The sequence below is a fragment of the Exserohilum turcica genome (genome assembly GCF_000359705.1).
Source record: "Exserohilum turcica Et28A unplaced genomic scaffold SETTUscaffold_4, whole genome shotgun sequence".
Taxonomy (NCBI): Eukaryota; Fungi; Ascomycota; class Dothideomycetes; order Pleosporales; family Pleosporaceae; genus Exserohilum; species Exserohilum turcicum.
The window spans coordinates 505,289-520,015 of record NW_007360247.1 but is presented as its reverse complement, the minus strand read 5'-3'; the positions used below and the strand labels follow the sequence as shown (position 1 = coordinate 520,015).

Below are 14,727 nucleotides of genomic sequence, written 5' to 3'. Positions count from 1 at the left end.
CGATTCGATTTCTGCAATCGCTTCTTGAATCGGGTCCATATTGGTTGAGTTTTGACGCGTTGAAGTTTTGTTGTTGTGGTGGTGGGGGTGCTCAACTGGCGATGGTGCTCATCTGGTGCACGGGCACTGTAGGGCTAATAAGGTCGCGGTAGCGGGCAGCTAGCAAAGAATCAGCTAGATCTTTGACAGCAGAAAGGCGCAGCGGAAATCCTCTTGCATCAAGATCAAGAATATTCTTAACAATTACCTCCTCTTCTATTATAAGTAGTTTCATTAAGTTAGGCGAACAATCTTGTCAAGAAGGCTTTCCTGCGAGTCTTCGTCTTAGGGTACGTTTAGGCACGTTGTAGAGAGCTGCAGCGCGTAGAATGTTAATTGTCGCGTCGCATTTAATAGCCTAAATTGCAAGCTGTACTTAAGACTCTTTTAAAGACTTTTTTGAATAAATTTGTTAAGACATCGCGAGTAGTAGTGAAAGTTGATGGGGGCTTGGCATTTTCGGTCACTCGCTATTCTCGGCCACTCGCTATACTTTGACGTTATATATATATATATATATATATATATATGTATATTGCATGAACTCGAGTCATGATGGTTGTACAGCCGTACATAGACAGCAAGCGCCTCGCAGCGTCTTGTAATGAAATGGGATAACAGCCGCGCTAATTGGGTACGTACTTAGCTCGGACAGCGAAATACGAACGGGTCGATCCTCCGACCAAATCAAAAGGCGACTGCAGTGACATATTGTCGTAGCGAGATGAGCGTTTGCAACGACAACCTGATTGTTCCATTCAAGCATATATACGGTACGTAAGCGCTTTGAATGGATAAGAAAAACATTCATGAATGGAGGGGGTTGGCTGTGCGCGCCAAGTAACGCGTACTTGGTGAATGCAAACGCGCTCGTGAGAAAATTATGTATGTACAGCGACTCTCACAGATCCTTGGCTACGGCCTCTAGAGACTCCTTGAAGATGTCGCAGGCCTGCTGCAACTCCTGCTCCGTCACGGTGAGCGGTGGGATAAACCTGACGACGTCGAATACCGAGGTGCTGAGGAGAAGCATGTTGCGCTTGACGCACTCCTGGACAACCTTTGGCGCTATCTGCGACTGGCTCTTGGCGTCTGCTGCAGCGGCATTCGACGACCCTGACTGGAGGCTCGAGTTGGAAAACTGGATTCCGACCATGAGACCCGATCCGCGGATGTCTTCGATCAGGTTGCCGGCCTTGGTACCGGACGCCTTGAGGTTCTGCAGGAAGGAGAAGATTTGCTTGGAGCGTGCAGCCGTGTTCTCGAGCACCTTTTCTTCCTCAAACACCTTGATAGTTGCCAGTGCGGCGGCGCACGACACCGCGTTACCGGCATATGTGCCGCCCATGGATCCCGGCTTCTGGGCGTCCATGAGCTCCTTTCGGCTGGCAATGCCGGACAGTGGGAAACCGTTTGCAATGCCCTTGGCGAAGATGAGAATGTCTGGCCGCACGCCGGATTCCTGTACCGCCCACATGCGTCCTGTGCGGCCCATGCCGCACTGGACTTCGTCGGCAATAAGGAGCATGTTGTTCTCGTCACAAATCTGCCTTAGTCCGTGCAGGAACTCAGGGGGCGCGGGGACGTAGCCGCCCTCTCCCAACACAGGCTCCAGAATGATGGCGGCCGTGTCCGAGGGGGCAGTTTGCTGTTGCAGGGTGAGCCTCATTTGTAGCAGTGCCAGTTCTATGAGCTTCTCTTGCGGTGTATCGACAGGGAGGCCAAGCTGGCTGTAGTATGGAAAGGCTGTTGCAAACACTCCACCCATCAACGGTCCGTGGCCCTCACCGTAGACGGTCTTGGAGCGTGTCATCGAGGCAGTGGCATTTGTCCGGCCGTGGTACGAGCCTTGCATAACAATGATGTTTTGCTTTTTCGTGGCAGCGCGAGCCAGCTTCACGGCTGCTTCGACGGCCTCGGCTCCAGAGTTCCATAGGAAGACGGTGTCGAGAGACTTGTGGGGAAGGATGGGAACCAGCTCTTTGAGAAGAGCAATCTGAGCCGCGCTGAAGCCAATGTTGACTTGTGCGTGGGTGATTTTCATGCACTGTGCAGCTGCCGCTGCGCTGACTTTGGGGTGGCAATGGCCGACGTTCAAGACACCAATTCCGGCCGTCATGTCGAGGAGCTTGACGCCCTTGTCGGTCGTGATGTATGAGCCTTTTCCATCTTCAAAGACGTGCTTGGTGAGACGCCCAATTCCTCTGGCAATGTGTTGCTCGCCGAACGCTGCGGCGTCCATTTCAGAAGATGCTGGCCTTGTGGTAGTGAAAGAACAAAGGGGAGCCCGGGTGGACTGCGTGAAAACCGGCGTGAGATTGCGTGAAGCTGACAAACAGCCTCGAGACATGGTTACGGCCTTCATTATGTAGTCTGGTGGATATATACTAAATTGAACTGGAGCGAGATGGATGTTGTTCCTTGGAGGGGTCGGCTTATCCGGGCTAACGTGGGGCAGTGCTAGTACTTATCTCGACGCTAGACGCCTTACACGCGTTCATGTGACCGCACCGACTCTCCATCTTGGTAAAGTTTGCATGCCCTGCCGTTGTCGTTACCATGTCTGGTAGAAACAACACGTCATTCTGCCAGCAGCGTGCATCTTTTTTGCTTGTTGATCTGACTAAAGCTTATATCCTAAGGTATTGTGGGCAGCGAGAGGCCAGGCTTTACGTAACATGTCAGAACGTCGCCGGCAATAGACGCGAAGATTGGATCCACGACACTTGGGACGGGTTGTCTCAGCCTTGTAACTGGTATGGCTATATCTTTTTCAATTATGGGAGATGTAAAGAACGTGAGCCAGCAACCTGCAGTCTCCAAATCGCTTGGTCACTTCTATTATGACCGGCGGCTCCAGCGCCTCAATTACAAGACAGTGCATTGGCACATGCCCTCCTGACTCACTTTGTAGGACGCTGTAGGACGGGAGGTCGAGACAGCTACCCATGAAGGAATCAGGCGCGTGGGCGTGTATCTACCACGCCGCAGACCGAAGTAGGTATTTTTTTTTGAATATTCATTAGCGCTCAGCAAGGGCTCTGGTTCTTGCCATTCCACCCCATCCCCTTATCTCCCGGTGCAGTAGCACTTGAAGTCACAGTGAACTTTGTTTCCTTGATGATATTTTTCTGGCTATCACCATCGCTGTGGTCGCCCTCATCATTGTCGCCTAGCGTTTGGAAAGTGTCCATGGCGATGCCGCGCGAGCGCGCCGGTGGAGGCATGTGGTGAGATCCAGAGTGGTATGCCCTTCCGCTCGACGCATTGTGGGCCGAGCTGGTGGTGATTTTGATACGGAGCGAGAGGAGAGGGCGAAGCGCGGGCAGCGATCCGGCGATGATACCAATGCCTTCTTCAGTGAGCGACCAGAAGCCGATTTTTCCAGTGCCGAACATGAACTCGCCCGGATCGCTGTAGAGAGTGAGATATTTGAGCCTGACGATGGTAGCTGTCGATGCACTGTGAAGGTTAGCATAGGCCATATAACAGAAGATTGTGAGTCTCACAAAGAAGCCAGGGCGAGCATGATGGCGACCGAAAACTTGACTTTGGTCTTCATTTGCACGCTCCACAGGAGAATGGCCGGCAAGATCGAGAGACTAAAGTCTGCTGCAATCTCTATGGCTGAGTAAAAAAGACTGACGTTGGTGTTGAGCTGGAGATTGCAGGTGCCGTGCGATTCTCCCCATAGAGTATTGATAGGATGGCCTGGTTTGGATCAGTGCACAATCTCGGTGACTATGAACAGATCCCTTACAGATATTGGCGATACCAATGCAAAACACCAGCGCTGCGATGATTGTAGCGCCGATCAAGCCCCAGATTCCCCATTTGAAAAAGGGGCGGCCAGTCGAGATACGCAGAAGCGCCACTGCAACACTAATCTTGATGAACATGGCTCCGACGGCATAAAAGTACTCGGCAATATAGAAGAGCTACAACAGTGTCAGCATATAGTTTCGTCAAGTGTCGCTTGTAGAGTCCAATGATGTTTACTTTTATTCCCTGAGCCATGGTTTCAGGCGGCAGCACAGCAGAAACTTGACCAGATCCATAGAAGCAGCAGACAATGCAGAGAGCGGCAGTGACCGTGAAGAGAAGCTATACAAGTAAGCAACTAGTGTCCTGAATCAGTGGTGGATAGTTGCAGATTTACCATTCCAGCCAACATGAGCCAGTCGTCCACGCCCAGGGCTTTCCTCCACACTCTGACACCAATGCGCATGCAAAAAATGAGCCAGCTCAATACTAGAAGAATAATAGCACAGTACAAGAGGGCCACGCCGTCTCCGGCCACTCCGACCGTTGTCGTCATGGTTGTGGCTTGATGGTGAAGGGGCGTTCAAGGCGTGGCAGAGGGGACAGAAAGTCTAGAAAAGTGAACGACAAGTAGGTCGTGCAGTAGCTCGCGGGAAGATCTATTAACCAGTCTGAAGGATGCAACCCCGTCACTTTAGGAGACACTGGTAGTTCGGGGTGAATCATGGCGCGTCCCCCAAGCTCACGTGCAAACCTGTTGACGGCGCGAGCAGTATTTTTCGAGCATCGGTGTTAGGGTCTGACACCCGTATTACCCTACGTCTTGTGCATCTTTGCTAGATCGGGACTTGGCTACTCTTAATGCGACACTTACGTCCGGCAAGCAACGGGTAAGGTCCATAATTGCCCGTGTGCGTGTGCATGTATCGTGATCCAGGGGTGCCCAGAGTCGCAACAACGGTGATGGTGCGCCTTTCACAAGTCCATCCATGCTCCCGCGCCACCGTCACCGCCTGCACTGCCAACAGCCACCCCCAGCGGGAATGTTGTTGCGAGCCTATCAAACAGGACCATTTTCGACCTGCTTCATGCAACGTCCATCATTCCCTTGTCGTTGTGCGTGCGGATCCTTCGTAATTTTCCCGTATTCGGCCCGTTGCTAGGCCCCAAACGGATTCTTCTGCTTTGGGGCCCAGGACTGCGGTTCCGACGATAGCACCTCATCCGTACTATACGGAGAGCTCGATGCGTCCGAAACGAGATGAGTGAGTGGTTTGGAGATCGAGAAACGGTCCGCTGGGTGGTGCAAACGCTACGGCTGACGGGCAAGGGAACAACGTGGACGGGTAGTGGTAAAGTTAGTCGACTTAGGCTCAAAGGCCGGCGGCATGTGGCCGGTGGGCCGCCTCCTTGCTCTGCCGTGTTAAACTGGGCCCCCCCCGACGGTACACCATCCCGACTTGGATGCCACTCCTAAAATTCTCCTACTGCGTGTCTAGACCGTGTTTGAGAAACCGCGTCTCGCCACGAAGTCCTGGCCACGTAACGGTGCCAGTCCCTATCTTGCCCAAACCGCTTTGATTATTATCTGCCCCTACGTGGCCCACTGTGTCTGCATATCTCTGTTCTTTTTCCGTCCTTGATTCCTTCCTGTCCTCGCTTACATACTTGCACCAGGCAACAATTCCTTACTACACTAGACATGGCTTCCTTTGAGATCAACGATTCCGACCTGACGGGCTTCCAGGGCAAGGTTGCCGTTATTACGGGTAGGCATCCTTCCACCCAATCAGACTGCTACATCGATCCGCTGACCTCGATGCAGGTGGGTCGTCAGGAATTGGTCTCGCGACCGTCGAACTACTGGGCTCTCTGGGCGCACTAGTTGTGAGCGGCGACATCCAGGCACCGCCCGCGGCTCACAAAAACGCCCTCCATGTGCAGACTGATGTCAGGCAATGGGCCGACCTGACGAAGCTTTTCAAGGCTGCCAAGGAAAAGCATGGCCGAGTTGACTATGTCTTTGCCAACGCTGGAATTGGTCCTCGTGCCGACTACCTGGCCCTCGAGGTGGACGAGAATGGCGATCCAAAGGAGCCAAACCACGACACGATCGACATCAATCTCGACAGCGTCGTCAAGACCGTGACCCTCGCTACGCACTACATCAAGGCCCAGCCCGAGGGCGGTGCTATTGTCATCATGGGCTCTAGCACGGGACTGCACCCCGTACGCGCCGTCGATTACTGTAAGCCACCATTTCGCCGATGCTGCCCTGAATCATCACCATGTTACTAACAGCACGCCACAGCCGCGGCCAAGGCCGGAGTCTTGGGTTTCGGCAGAAGTTTCGCGCGTCTAGTAGAGGTGGCTGGTCTGCCTATTCGCGTTAACACTCTGGCGCCCTCATGGACGGCTACTCAAGTCCTGCCCGATCTCAAGGACCTTCTTGCCGCTGTGTCTCAGAGCTGCCAGACTCCTGCAGTAGTAGCCCGTGCGGTTGCTTACTTGATGGCCAACAAATCGAGGCATGGAGAGCTCGTCTTTGTCAATGACGGCAAGTTCACTGAAATCGAGAAGACGGTCCTTGCACCGGCCTACGCCTCGATAAAGGGCGACGGCCTCAGTGACGACGATGTTTTGGCAAAGATTATGGCTTTGGGATGAAGGATTGCGTTATGTACTTGATGAATGATACTTGATACAATGTTAGCCATTCCGCTTTATGCCCTGTCACTGCTCGACAGTACCAATGTGAATACCGCCATGATGATGTTCCGAAGTGAGAACCCCTTCCCACCCTTACGTAACGCTACCCCCATTTCTAGTCAGATGTAGTACACATGCAGTACCCAATCAAAAGCAGCAAGTATGTCAAGAAAAACCCCGCCAAGCCCATAAATCTTGAAACACAATAGCGCGCAGTCGGTTAAGTGAAGTAAGCGTAGGGGCACCGCCTCATCAAAAGAAATCGAACAGTACTAGGCCAAATACAGTTAGGGACTGTTCGATTTCTTTCGATGAGGTGGTGGGGGGGGGACGGGTGAAGGGAACAATGGTTCACTGCCGAAAAAGAAAAGAAAAGAAAATACACCCGTGCCGGCAGGAACGCCCGATTCCTGGGAACACAACCGTTTCGGGACCTCATCGGATAGCGGCAGTCTTGTGATCCGAGGCCAAATCGCATGCCGCCTCTTTTGGATCTCACGTAACCCGTGGCCCCTCGCCCCCAAAACGCCATGTGGCGTACAGGATATCCCATACATACGTACTACTGCTACTATACTACAACGTGCTGTTGCCGCACGGCCCGGCCGCACGGCCCGGCGACAATGGGCAAAGGTCAGGTCAGCACGCTCCAGTCGCAGCACACACCACCACCAAACTACCCCGTTTCTCGTCATACCTCCGAGCAGCTCCTATCCCGCTGAAACAAATCGCTATCGTATTGACGTCAGCAGGGGGGAGGGGGAGGGGGAGGTGGTACTCGCTTAGCAGTTCTGCTACGTACCAGGATAGCAAAAAAATAACAATTCTCTCACCCCCCCCACCCATGTTACTTAACGCTTTTCTCCAAGGTGCATTTACCCCCGTGTTGGATCCGGCGTGGTGTCAATACTGGCTAGCGGAATCCGCCCCCCCCTCCCCCTTCCAAGACCCAGGATCCCAGAACAAATCAGTAACCAGATGGAAAAGATCCAGAAAATGAGAAGGAATCCCGAGGGAAAGGGAGAGAGAAGAAGCAGAAGAAGAAGAAAAAGAAGAGAGCAAGTTTACGCGAATGTCCCCTAGGCCTCCCGCCCCCCCTCCCCCCTTACCCTTACATACCTCTACTGTTTCGCCGTACTAGTTCGTCTTCGTCGTCTTCGGCTTCTTCACTACATGCTGCTGCTCTTCCTCGCCGTCCCCATCGCCATGCCCCCGTTTCCTAGTATTGTTACCCGCCAAGGCCAGCTGCTGCGTCTCAGCCAAGTCCGTCATACCAAAGATCTCGTATCTATCTCGCAGCCGCTGCGCAATGACTCCAGGCAGCAAGCGTTCGGGATGCTCGCGCTCGTGCGGGCTAAACACCTCCGGGTCGTGGATCCAGATGTGCTGAAGTCGGTAATCCGATTCTTGGGTGAAGGTTGCGCCAGAGAGCACCTGGAGGATGGCCCGGACGGATAGCCCGTCGTGCGTGGCTTTGGCGCCGAGCTGGCATTTCTGGATGCTTTCGAGGTTTTCGCGCCGCCACTGCTTCACTTGGGCTGGGGGCACTTGGGTTGCGTCGGCAAAGTCGCTGGGTGCTTCTTCGATGCCGTCTGGATATTGCAGTATGGGGTGACGAGAGCGGCGTGGAGGTGCGGTGGATAGGGCTGGGCTGGGCTCAGGGGGGTTGGTGGTAAGTTTACTGGACTCGGCGGCCAGAGCAGCGGCTTGTAGGAGCTCGAATGCACGTTTGTACTTGAGGTCTTTGGTGGGAATGCCCATGTAGTTTTGGGGGTTACCCCGGATTTCTGCTCGGAGCAGCTGCTTGGATATGCGGACTGCGTTGATATCCGTGGGGCTGTAGAGGAAACTGTCGTCTGCGTCTTCCGAGTCCGTCTCAACGATGTCGTGGTATCGTATGTCTCCTGCCTTTCCAAATTCTACATCTCCTTCACTTCCAGTATCTCCATCTCCTCCTGTTCCACTACTGCCATCTGTTCCACCACCACCACCACCTCTCCTAATTCTCTTCTCCCCCCCAAAATAAAAATTATCAAACTCCACATTATCCCTCCTCCCTTCATACGCCCTCCAAGCCGTCGCCACCAACGGCGCCAAAACCTTTGGTCTCAAAAGCTCAAAAACCTCAGCCGTCATCCTAAGCGGCTTCTCGCCCCCGCGCAGCACCATCTCGCTCTTCCTCTGAATCATCTCCTGCATGGCGACCCTCGTCCGTAGCGAATCAAACGCCAAATCCCTACGATGCGTCTTCCACTTTTCCACGCGAAACGCACTCGCGAGCTGCACCAGGAACCGGGGGTTCGCGTACAGGTACTCGAGGAACGCAACGAGATAGGGTCCGCAGCTGGCGCCAGGGTCGCTCTTGAAGCTGTTGTCGCGGAACTGGTGCGGGACGTACTTTGCCGTTTTGGCGCTGAACGCGCGGCGGCGGCATTGGGGGCCGAGCAGGATGCGCTCGATGCCGTGGAGGACAAAGGCGGCAGCTTTTCCCGTGGGAAGCATGTGGCGGATAAATCTTTTGCCTGTGTGTGTGTGGCTTTTGTCGAGTTCAAGGGAGCTGTCTATCCAGCGGGCCAGCCGGGTCTTTTTGTCGACGACCAGGAGACCCCAGTGGATGCCGTAGGGAGCCAGTGTTGTTTCTCCTCCCCCTTTTTTGGCGGCTGCGGTAGTGGTGGCGATGGTAGGAGGAAGAGCAGGTTTCTTGAACACGGCCTCAGCAGCCTCGCCCTTCAACATCCCGTCGGAAACAGGCACGATAATCCATCTTTTCCCTGGATTCCGCACGCTACTCAGAAGCTGCTTGTCGGTCGCCACATCATCGACTCCATACGCGCCCTGTCCGATATGCAGCAGCTCAGTGCCCTCGTACGCACGCAGCACGCACACGTCACTGCCGCGCTCGTACTTGTATGTTAGCAGCGCAAGCGCCATGTCGATGCTATCCTGTTCGAGGTAGCATATCGACCCTTCAGCCTTGGTATCTGTATTTGTGATTTCGAGGAACTCGCGCATGCTGATTTCCACGGTGACATCGTTGCTGGTTTTGAATCCGACGAGGAATTGGCTGAGCCATGCCGACAGGATTTCGGCGTCTGTTTTCTTCTTCGCGGGTGCAGGAGTTTGTTCAGGGGGGGACGAGGGGATGCTTGGAGAGGAAGACATTGGCTCAAAAGACGCTTCAATCGTAGCTTCAAACGCTCCACTGCTCTCTGGCAATCCATCATCTGAATCTCCACTCATGGTTTTTTCGTTTTGCAGCAAGATACTTTATATAACTTTTCAAGAAGAAAAAGAAAAGAAAAGGGGGGGCAGAGAGATACATACCGTCGAAACACGAACATAATGTTCCTCGATGAGACAAAGATGGCTATTTCCCACACAAGGCATGAAGGAAATGGGACATTCTCAATGAATGAGACTTTTGTTTCTTTGTCAGACATTGTATGAGTGTTGGTTTTGGATTCGCCGTTTTGGGCTTCTTTGTCAACAGAGATGTCAACAATCAAGCTCATCAAGCCGAGCTAACTTGATACAGTAATAGGCTAGCTTTTTTAGGCCTAATCATTACTATATCGCGTTAGCTCGGCTTGATGAGCTTGATTGTTGACATCTCTGTTTGTCAAAGTACTGACACGACTTTGCTCTGGCCAGAAGATACAGCAGCGAACTGAAATGTAAAAAGTCTATCTCACGAACGAGGTCTCGAAGTTGCGAAAGGCACTCGCTCTTCGCAGATATGAAATTGTATATTGCTGTCTATATATTGTGTATAAGATACAGTGTCTAGTACTCTACCTCTTTTCTAAATAGTGTACTCTACAACAAATAAGCGGCTTGCTCAACAATTCTTCTCTCCAGCAGCATATTTCAGCACACGACTCGGGGTGTGAACCGCTATTCAATATTATGTACTTACTACCTTGGCCAAAACCACTGCACTCCATCAGCCCCCATCAACCTCAACTCACAAAACATAACAAATCGACACAACATCTCATTCCGCTCTTGATCTTTCCAACAAACCCAATTGCATCACACACGCCTCACTCATAAGTCCTATATTCCTCTCTCTCTCTCTGCAACCACCATAATAATCTCGAGAAACATTATTCTCAATTAATCATCATCGTCATCATCATCATCATCATCATCATCATTATTAATGTTATTGTTATCCATCGCACTAGTACTTGAGAAGAAGAAGAAGAAGGAAAAAAAAAGTAAAATAACACAGAAACCCCGCAATCCTAGTGTGAAAAGAGAAAGAAAAAGAAATCCAGAAGGGAGAAAAAAAAGAAAAAGAAAAGAAAAGAAATAGTAGAACTTAATTAAACACAACCCCCACCACCCAACTCCCCTGCTCTCCTTTAACAGCCCCCCCCCCCCCCCCCCCACCGTTAAATATCTCATTACACCTCCCTTCATCACCTCCTTCCACCCTCCACTTCCTCCCCCTTCTCTCCCCCCCCCCTCCACCACACCACCGCACCACCCTACCTCAGCACATTCTCAGGACACGTAAACGGATTCACAACGTCCCCCCTCGTCTGCGCCGCACCTCTCTTATCATCACGCTCAACCCGCGCATCGAGTCTATGCGACGAAAAGCCTCTGTTCGAGGGGGTGTGAGCGATGGGGGCTGGAGACGAGAGACCTGAGAGGGGGATGCCTTGTTCGGGGTTGCGATGCGTGGGGCGAGAGTTGTTGTTGTTGTTGTTGTTGTTATTGTTGTTAGGATGACTGGGGTTATGGTGATGGTGATGGTGGCGGTTCGACAGGTCATCAAGACCAAGCACAGTTTCCGACTGGCGGTTTAGCCGCGCGGCGGCAATGGCAGTGAAGAAGTAAGATGCCATTCTACTCGAAATGGTCAGCGTTGTCTCACTTACTCGGGTTTGTACACAGGACTAGTCAGTATCTGTATGTGTACGTATATGTGTGAATGTGAATGTGAATGTGAAAAAAAAAACTCACCCGGCAGCCCCCAGCATGCCCGTCGCCTGTCCACACACGACCATAAAGCGAGCCCAGCGTCCGCGCAGCGCCAGCTCCTTCATCGAGATATCATCCTGCCAGCACAGCGGATACGACGACTCACCGTTAGCATCGCTAGTGGGGAACGAATCCAGGACCTCCATGCCCGCGGCATCCAGCAGGAAATACGCGAGCACCGCCACCGAAAGCAGCATGGCGGACCGGTTTGTGATACCCGAAGTCGAGGACCATGCGTGGCGCCGCAGGAACCAGATGATGAAGAGCATGAGGACGAGCGGGTTGATGATGAGTACCATGATGATTGTACTGGGGGCGAAGATGCGTTAGTAAGGTAGGTACGAATATATCGTATGTAAGTATGTTGGAGTGTGGAGGAGAATCCTCCTCCATATCAACAGTATCAGAACGAAAAAAAAAAGAAGAAAAGAAAAAAAAAAGACAAAACTTACGCACTCCCCCCAATCCTGCCCGGCACGCCCTCGCGCAAAAACGCCGGACCAAGCGCGCGCTGCGGCTGCACCGTATGACCCAGATTGGCATAGGCAACAGGCAGGCCCTTGATCTCTTTCCAGAAGCCATATTTGAAGGGCGAGGCGCCGGGCCCAAAGGCGCTGTCGTAGCCCCAGGCCGTGTCGTCCATTTTTTCCCAGCACCACACTTCGGTCGGCGTGCGCAGCAGGCGGTGCGCCATGGTGGCGCTGAAGCTGAATTGGAACATGGAAATGGCGAGGCTGAAGACGAGGAGCGTCATGGCTATGCTGCGGGTTCGGCCGGGCCAGATGGAGGAGCGGGCGTGGAGGCAGAGGGAGAATTTGGAGCGGAGCCGGCTCCAGAGCATGATTCGGGCCATGGTGATGCTGGTGATGCTGGTGTGGCGATGGAGAGGTATGTTTAGAATGGGGAGATGAGTGAGACAGTGAAGTCGGCGTGGTCATTTTACCACTTCACCCCGCCTATTGAGGGCTCTCCAGTCTGGTGGTAGCGATGCGATGCGTACCATGGGTGCGAGATTGATAATGTCGACGTTTGCTGCCGTCAATCTGAGCATTGGATTCAACTGCATTGGATCTCGACCAACGGAACCGGTAATTTGCAAAGTTGTATCCAAGCCGAGTCGAGTCATACGAATCAACCACGTGGTGAAACCAACGGGAAACAGCCTTAGGGGGGGATAGGTATCAACTTAAATTCCAACTACATAGGAGTATTGGGCACTGGGGGCAAAGGGGGATGGATGTTTACACACTAGAGGGGGTGGACAGAGAGGCTCATAACATTAGAAAAAAGATTGATCGTAATCAAAAGAGGTATATCCCATTTCACATGCGGCTTCGATGCGGCCGAGGAATAGGCGGTTGGAACAGCCTATCCGGCAAGCGGTTCCCGTACTGATCGAAGCGATAGTCCTCCTTTTGCTCAATCCACATCTGCCGCATGTCAGCCTCATGCCGACATTTACAGCTTGCTACCGTAGCGGGGAGGGTAGCCCGTCTTGTAACCACTCACCTCGCGTTCGGCATACTTCCTGTCCAGTGGCACTGGTTGAGGATTTAGTATCTCTTCGTCGCCAAAGCCTGCGTCTCCTTTGAACCTACGCGTATAGTGGGCGGCGCCAATGGGCTGCGGCGCGCCGTACTCCGCGTACTGTCCTCCGTAGGGGCCGTACTGACCTGGGCGTTGGCTGTTGCGGGCGCTGCTTTGGTGCCAGGTGTCGCGTTCCGGGAGACGTTCCTCAAAGGCTTCGGCAGGACGGCCGGTGGGCTCCGGGTAGAGGCGGTTGTGCTGGTACGTATCCTGGGTCTCAATGGGGTACTGCGAGCGGTAGTGGTCCTGCTGCTCGAAGCGCTCGTCGTAGTGCGTCTCGTAGCGGTGGTCGCGGCCGTGCTCCCAGTGGCTGTCGTGGCGAGGGCCGCGGCTGCGGTCGTCAAAGTACTGGGGGCCGCGCTCACGCTCGTCAATGTAGACGTCGCGGCGTTCCTCGTAGTGCACCGGGGGCTGGCGGTCGCGCTGGATCCAGACGTCGCGGTGCTCCTCGACGCGGCCCGGGCCAGTGACATCGCGCTCAATGTAAACATCCCGATCAATGTGCGTGCTGTGGTGGTGAACGGGAGCGGGAGCAGGCGCAGGAGCAGGCGCAGGAGCAGGCGCAGGAGCGGGAGGCGGGGGCGGAGGGGCCTGCTGGTGAATGTCAATTTCGACGTGGGTTTCCTTCTTGGTCTGCTTGTGCTTGGGCTTGGCCTTCTCGGGGATGGGCTCGAGGGCAGTCAGGTAGCCGATGACCTCGGCGAGGCTCTGGTGGGCCACGTTGAGCTCCTTCTCGCGGTTCTCGAGCTTTTCCTTCTCGCTGAGCAGCCAGTAGACGCGGTGCCGCATGCCGACACGGCGGCCGTCTTCAATGTCGCCAGCGACGCGCTCGGTATGGGGCGTAATGTTCTCGAGGGCGCCGCGCACATCGCGCATGCAGCCGTAGACCCATTTGGACTTTTCGGGATTGGCCTCGAGGATGTCGTGGATTTCGCGGACCGAGAGCAGGCGGCGCACCTCGTCGAGGTCGGAGCGGACGCGGCCGATGATGCGCACGTAGACGGCGTTGGATGGGCCTACATCGCGCACCCGCTTGGCCTTTGTCAGGAACTCGGCGAGCTTGTACGTGGCGCCCGCCGCCGTGACGGCAGCGCCGATGGTGATGAGCTCTCCCTTGGCCATGGCTAGCGGTGAGGAGGCAGCTCTAGGGAGCTACCGGCAACGAGAGCGAGAGCTTCAATGGAGAGAAAGAGTGCCTGGGTCTCTGGGGCGACCTAGCGCGAGCATGCCGCGCAGGTTTTGGAGCGGGCAGCAGAAAGTGGGGATGGGCGCTGTGAGGGGGGCGGAAGGTTTGTGTGTGATGGGAGGTTGGGGGAGGTGTCAATCCAGTTCAGCTCAGCTCAGGGCAGAGGCCGGGCAGGGCTGGGCAGGCCAGCAGCGAGCACTGACACGCCCGCCTAGGGGCATGAGTTGGGAAGCTTTGGGGGGGCTGGGCCGCTAGGCTGCATGCGGCGCTAGCGGCCTGCAGCCCATCGCCCAGCGCGACCCGCCCGAGGTCCAACCGCGAACTCGACGACCGCCCGCCGTGCCATCGCCGCCCGCCGTCCACATACAGCACACCATCGCCGCCCACCGCCCACCGTCCGACCCACGCGCGAACTGGTCGCTTGTGCTTGCTTGCGTGCTTGCATCGCCGTC

The 14,727-nt window shown here is 54.3% G+C and overlaps 6 protein-coding genes across 6 annotated transcripts; 1 reads left to right on the top strand and 5 right to left on the bottom strand.

The window, feature by feature from the left end:
• Positions 1-760: 760 nt before the first annotated feature.
• SETTUDRAFT_164228 (uncharacterized protein) lies at positions 761-2,458 on the bottom strand. The gene has a single exon (XM_008030104.1). It carries the CDS (start codon positions 2,387-2,389, stop codon positions 941-943), a length of 1,449 nt encoding a protein of 482 aa, XP_008028295.1. The 5' UTR covers positions 2,390-2,458; the 3' UTR covers positions 761-940.
• A 610-nt stretch (positions 2,459-3,068) lies between these two features.
• On the bottom strand, positions 3,069-4,357 carry SETTUDRAFT_93711 (uncharacterized protein; the record flags this gene model as incomplete). Its single annotated transcript, XM_008030103.1, has 5 exons — positions 3,069-3,501; positions 3,549-3,750; positions 3,800-3,977; positions 4,039-4,143; positions 4,199-4,357. 5 exons carry the CDS (start codon positions 4,355-4,357, stop codon positions 3,069-3,071), a joined length of 1,077 nt encoding a protein of 358 aa, XP_008028294.1.
• A 1,146-nt stretch (positions 4,358-5,503) lies between these two features.
• SETTUDRAFT_118623 (uncharacterized protein) lies at positions 5,504-6,485 on the top strand (the record flags this gene model as incomplete). The annotated part of the gene is made up of 3 exons (XM_008030102.1): positions 5,504-5,570; positions 5,627-6,049; positions 6,113-6,485. The coding sequence occupies 3 exons, from the start codon at positions 5,504-5,506 to the stop codon at positions 6,466-6,468; spliced, it is 846 nt and encodes a 281-aa protein (XP_008028293.1). The 3' UTR covers positions 6,469-6,485.
• A 1,162-nt stretch (positions 6,486-7,647) lies between these two features.
• On the bottom strand, positions 7,648-9,750 carry SETTUDRAFT_21156 (uncharacterized protein; the record flags this gene model as incomplete). The annotated part of the gene is made up of 1 exon (XM_008029797.1): positions 7,648-9,750. The coding sequence occupies one exon, from the start codon at positions 9,748-9,750 to the stop codon at positions 7,648-7,650; it is 2,103 nt and encodes a 700-aa protein (XP_008027988.1).
• Positions 9,751-11,003: 1,253 nt separating this feature from the next.
• SETTUDRAFT_21155 (uncharacterized protein) lies at positions 11,004-12,355 on the bottom strand (the record flags this gene model as incomplete). Its single annotated transcript, XM_008029796.1, has 3 exons — positions 11,004-11,367; positions 11,485-11,811; positions 11,955-12,355. 3 exons carry the CDS (start codon positions 12,353-12,355, stop codon positions 11,004-11,006), a joined length of 1,092 nt encoding a protein of 363 aa, XP_008027987.1.
• Positions 12,356-12,669: 314 nt separating this feature from the next.
• On the bottom strand, positions 12,670-14,369 carry SETTUDRAFT_164224 (uncharacterized protein). The gene is made up of 2 exons (XM_008030101.1): positions 13,012-14,369; positions 12,670-12,932 (listed from the first exon to the last, which is right to left on the bottom strand). The coding sequence occupies exons 1-2, from the start codon at positions 14,209-14,211 to the stop codon at positions 12,825-12,827; spliced, it is 1,308 nt and encodes a 435-aa protein (XP_008028292.1). The 5' UTR covers positions 14,212-14,369; the 3' UTR covers positions 12,670-12,824.
• Between the last annotated feature and the right edge of the window lie 358 nt (positions 14,370-14,727).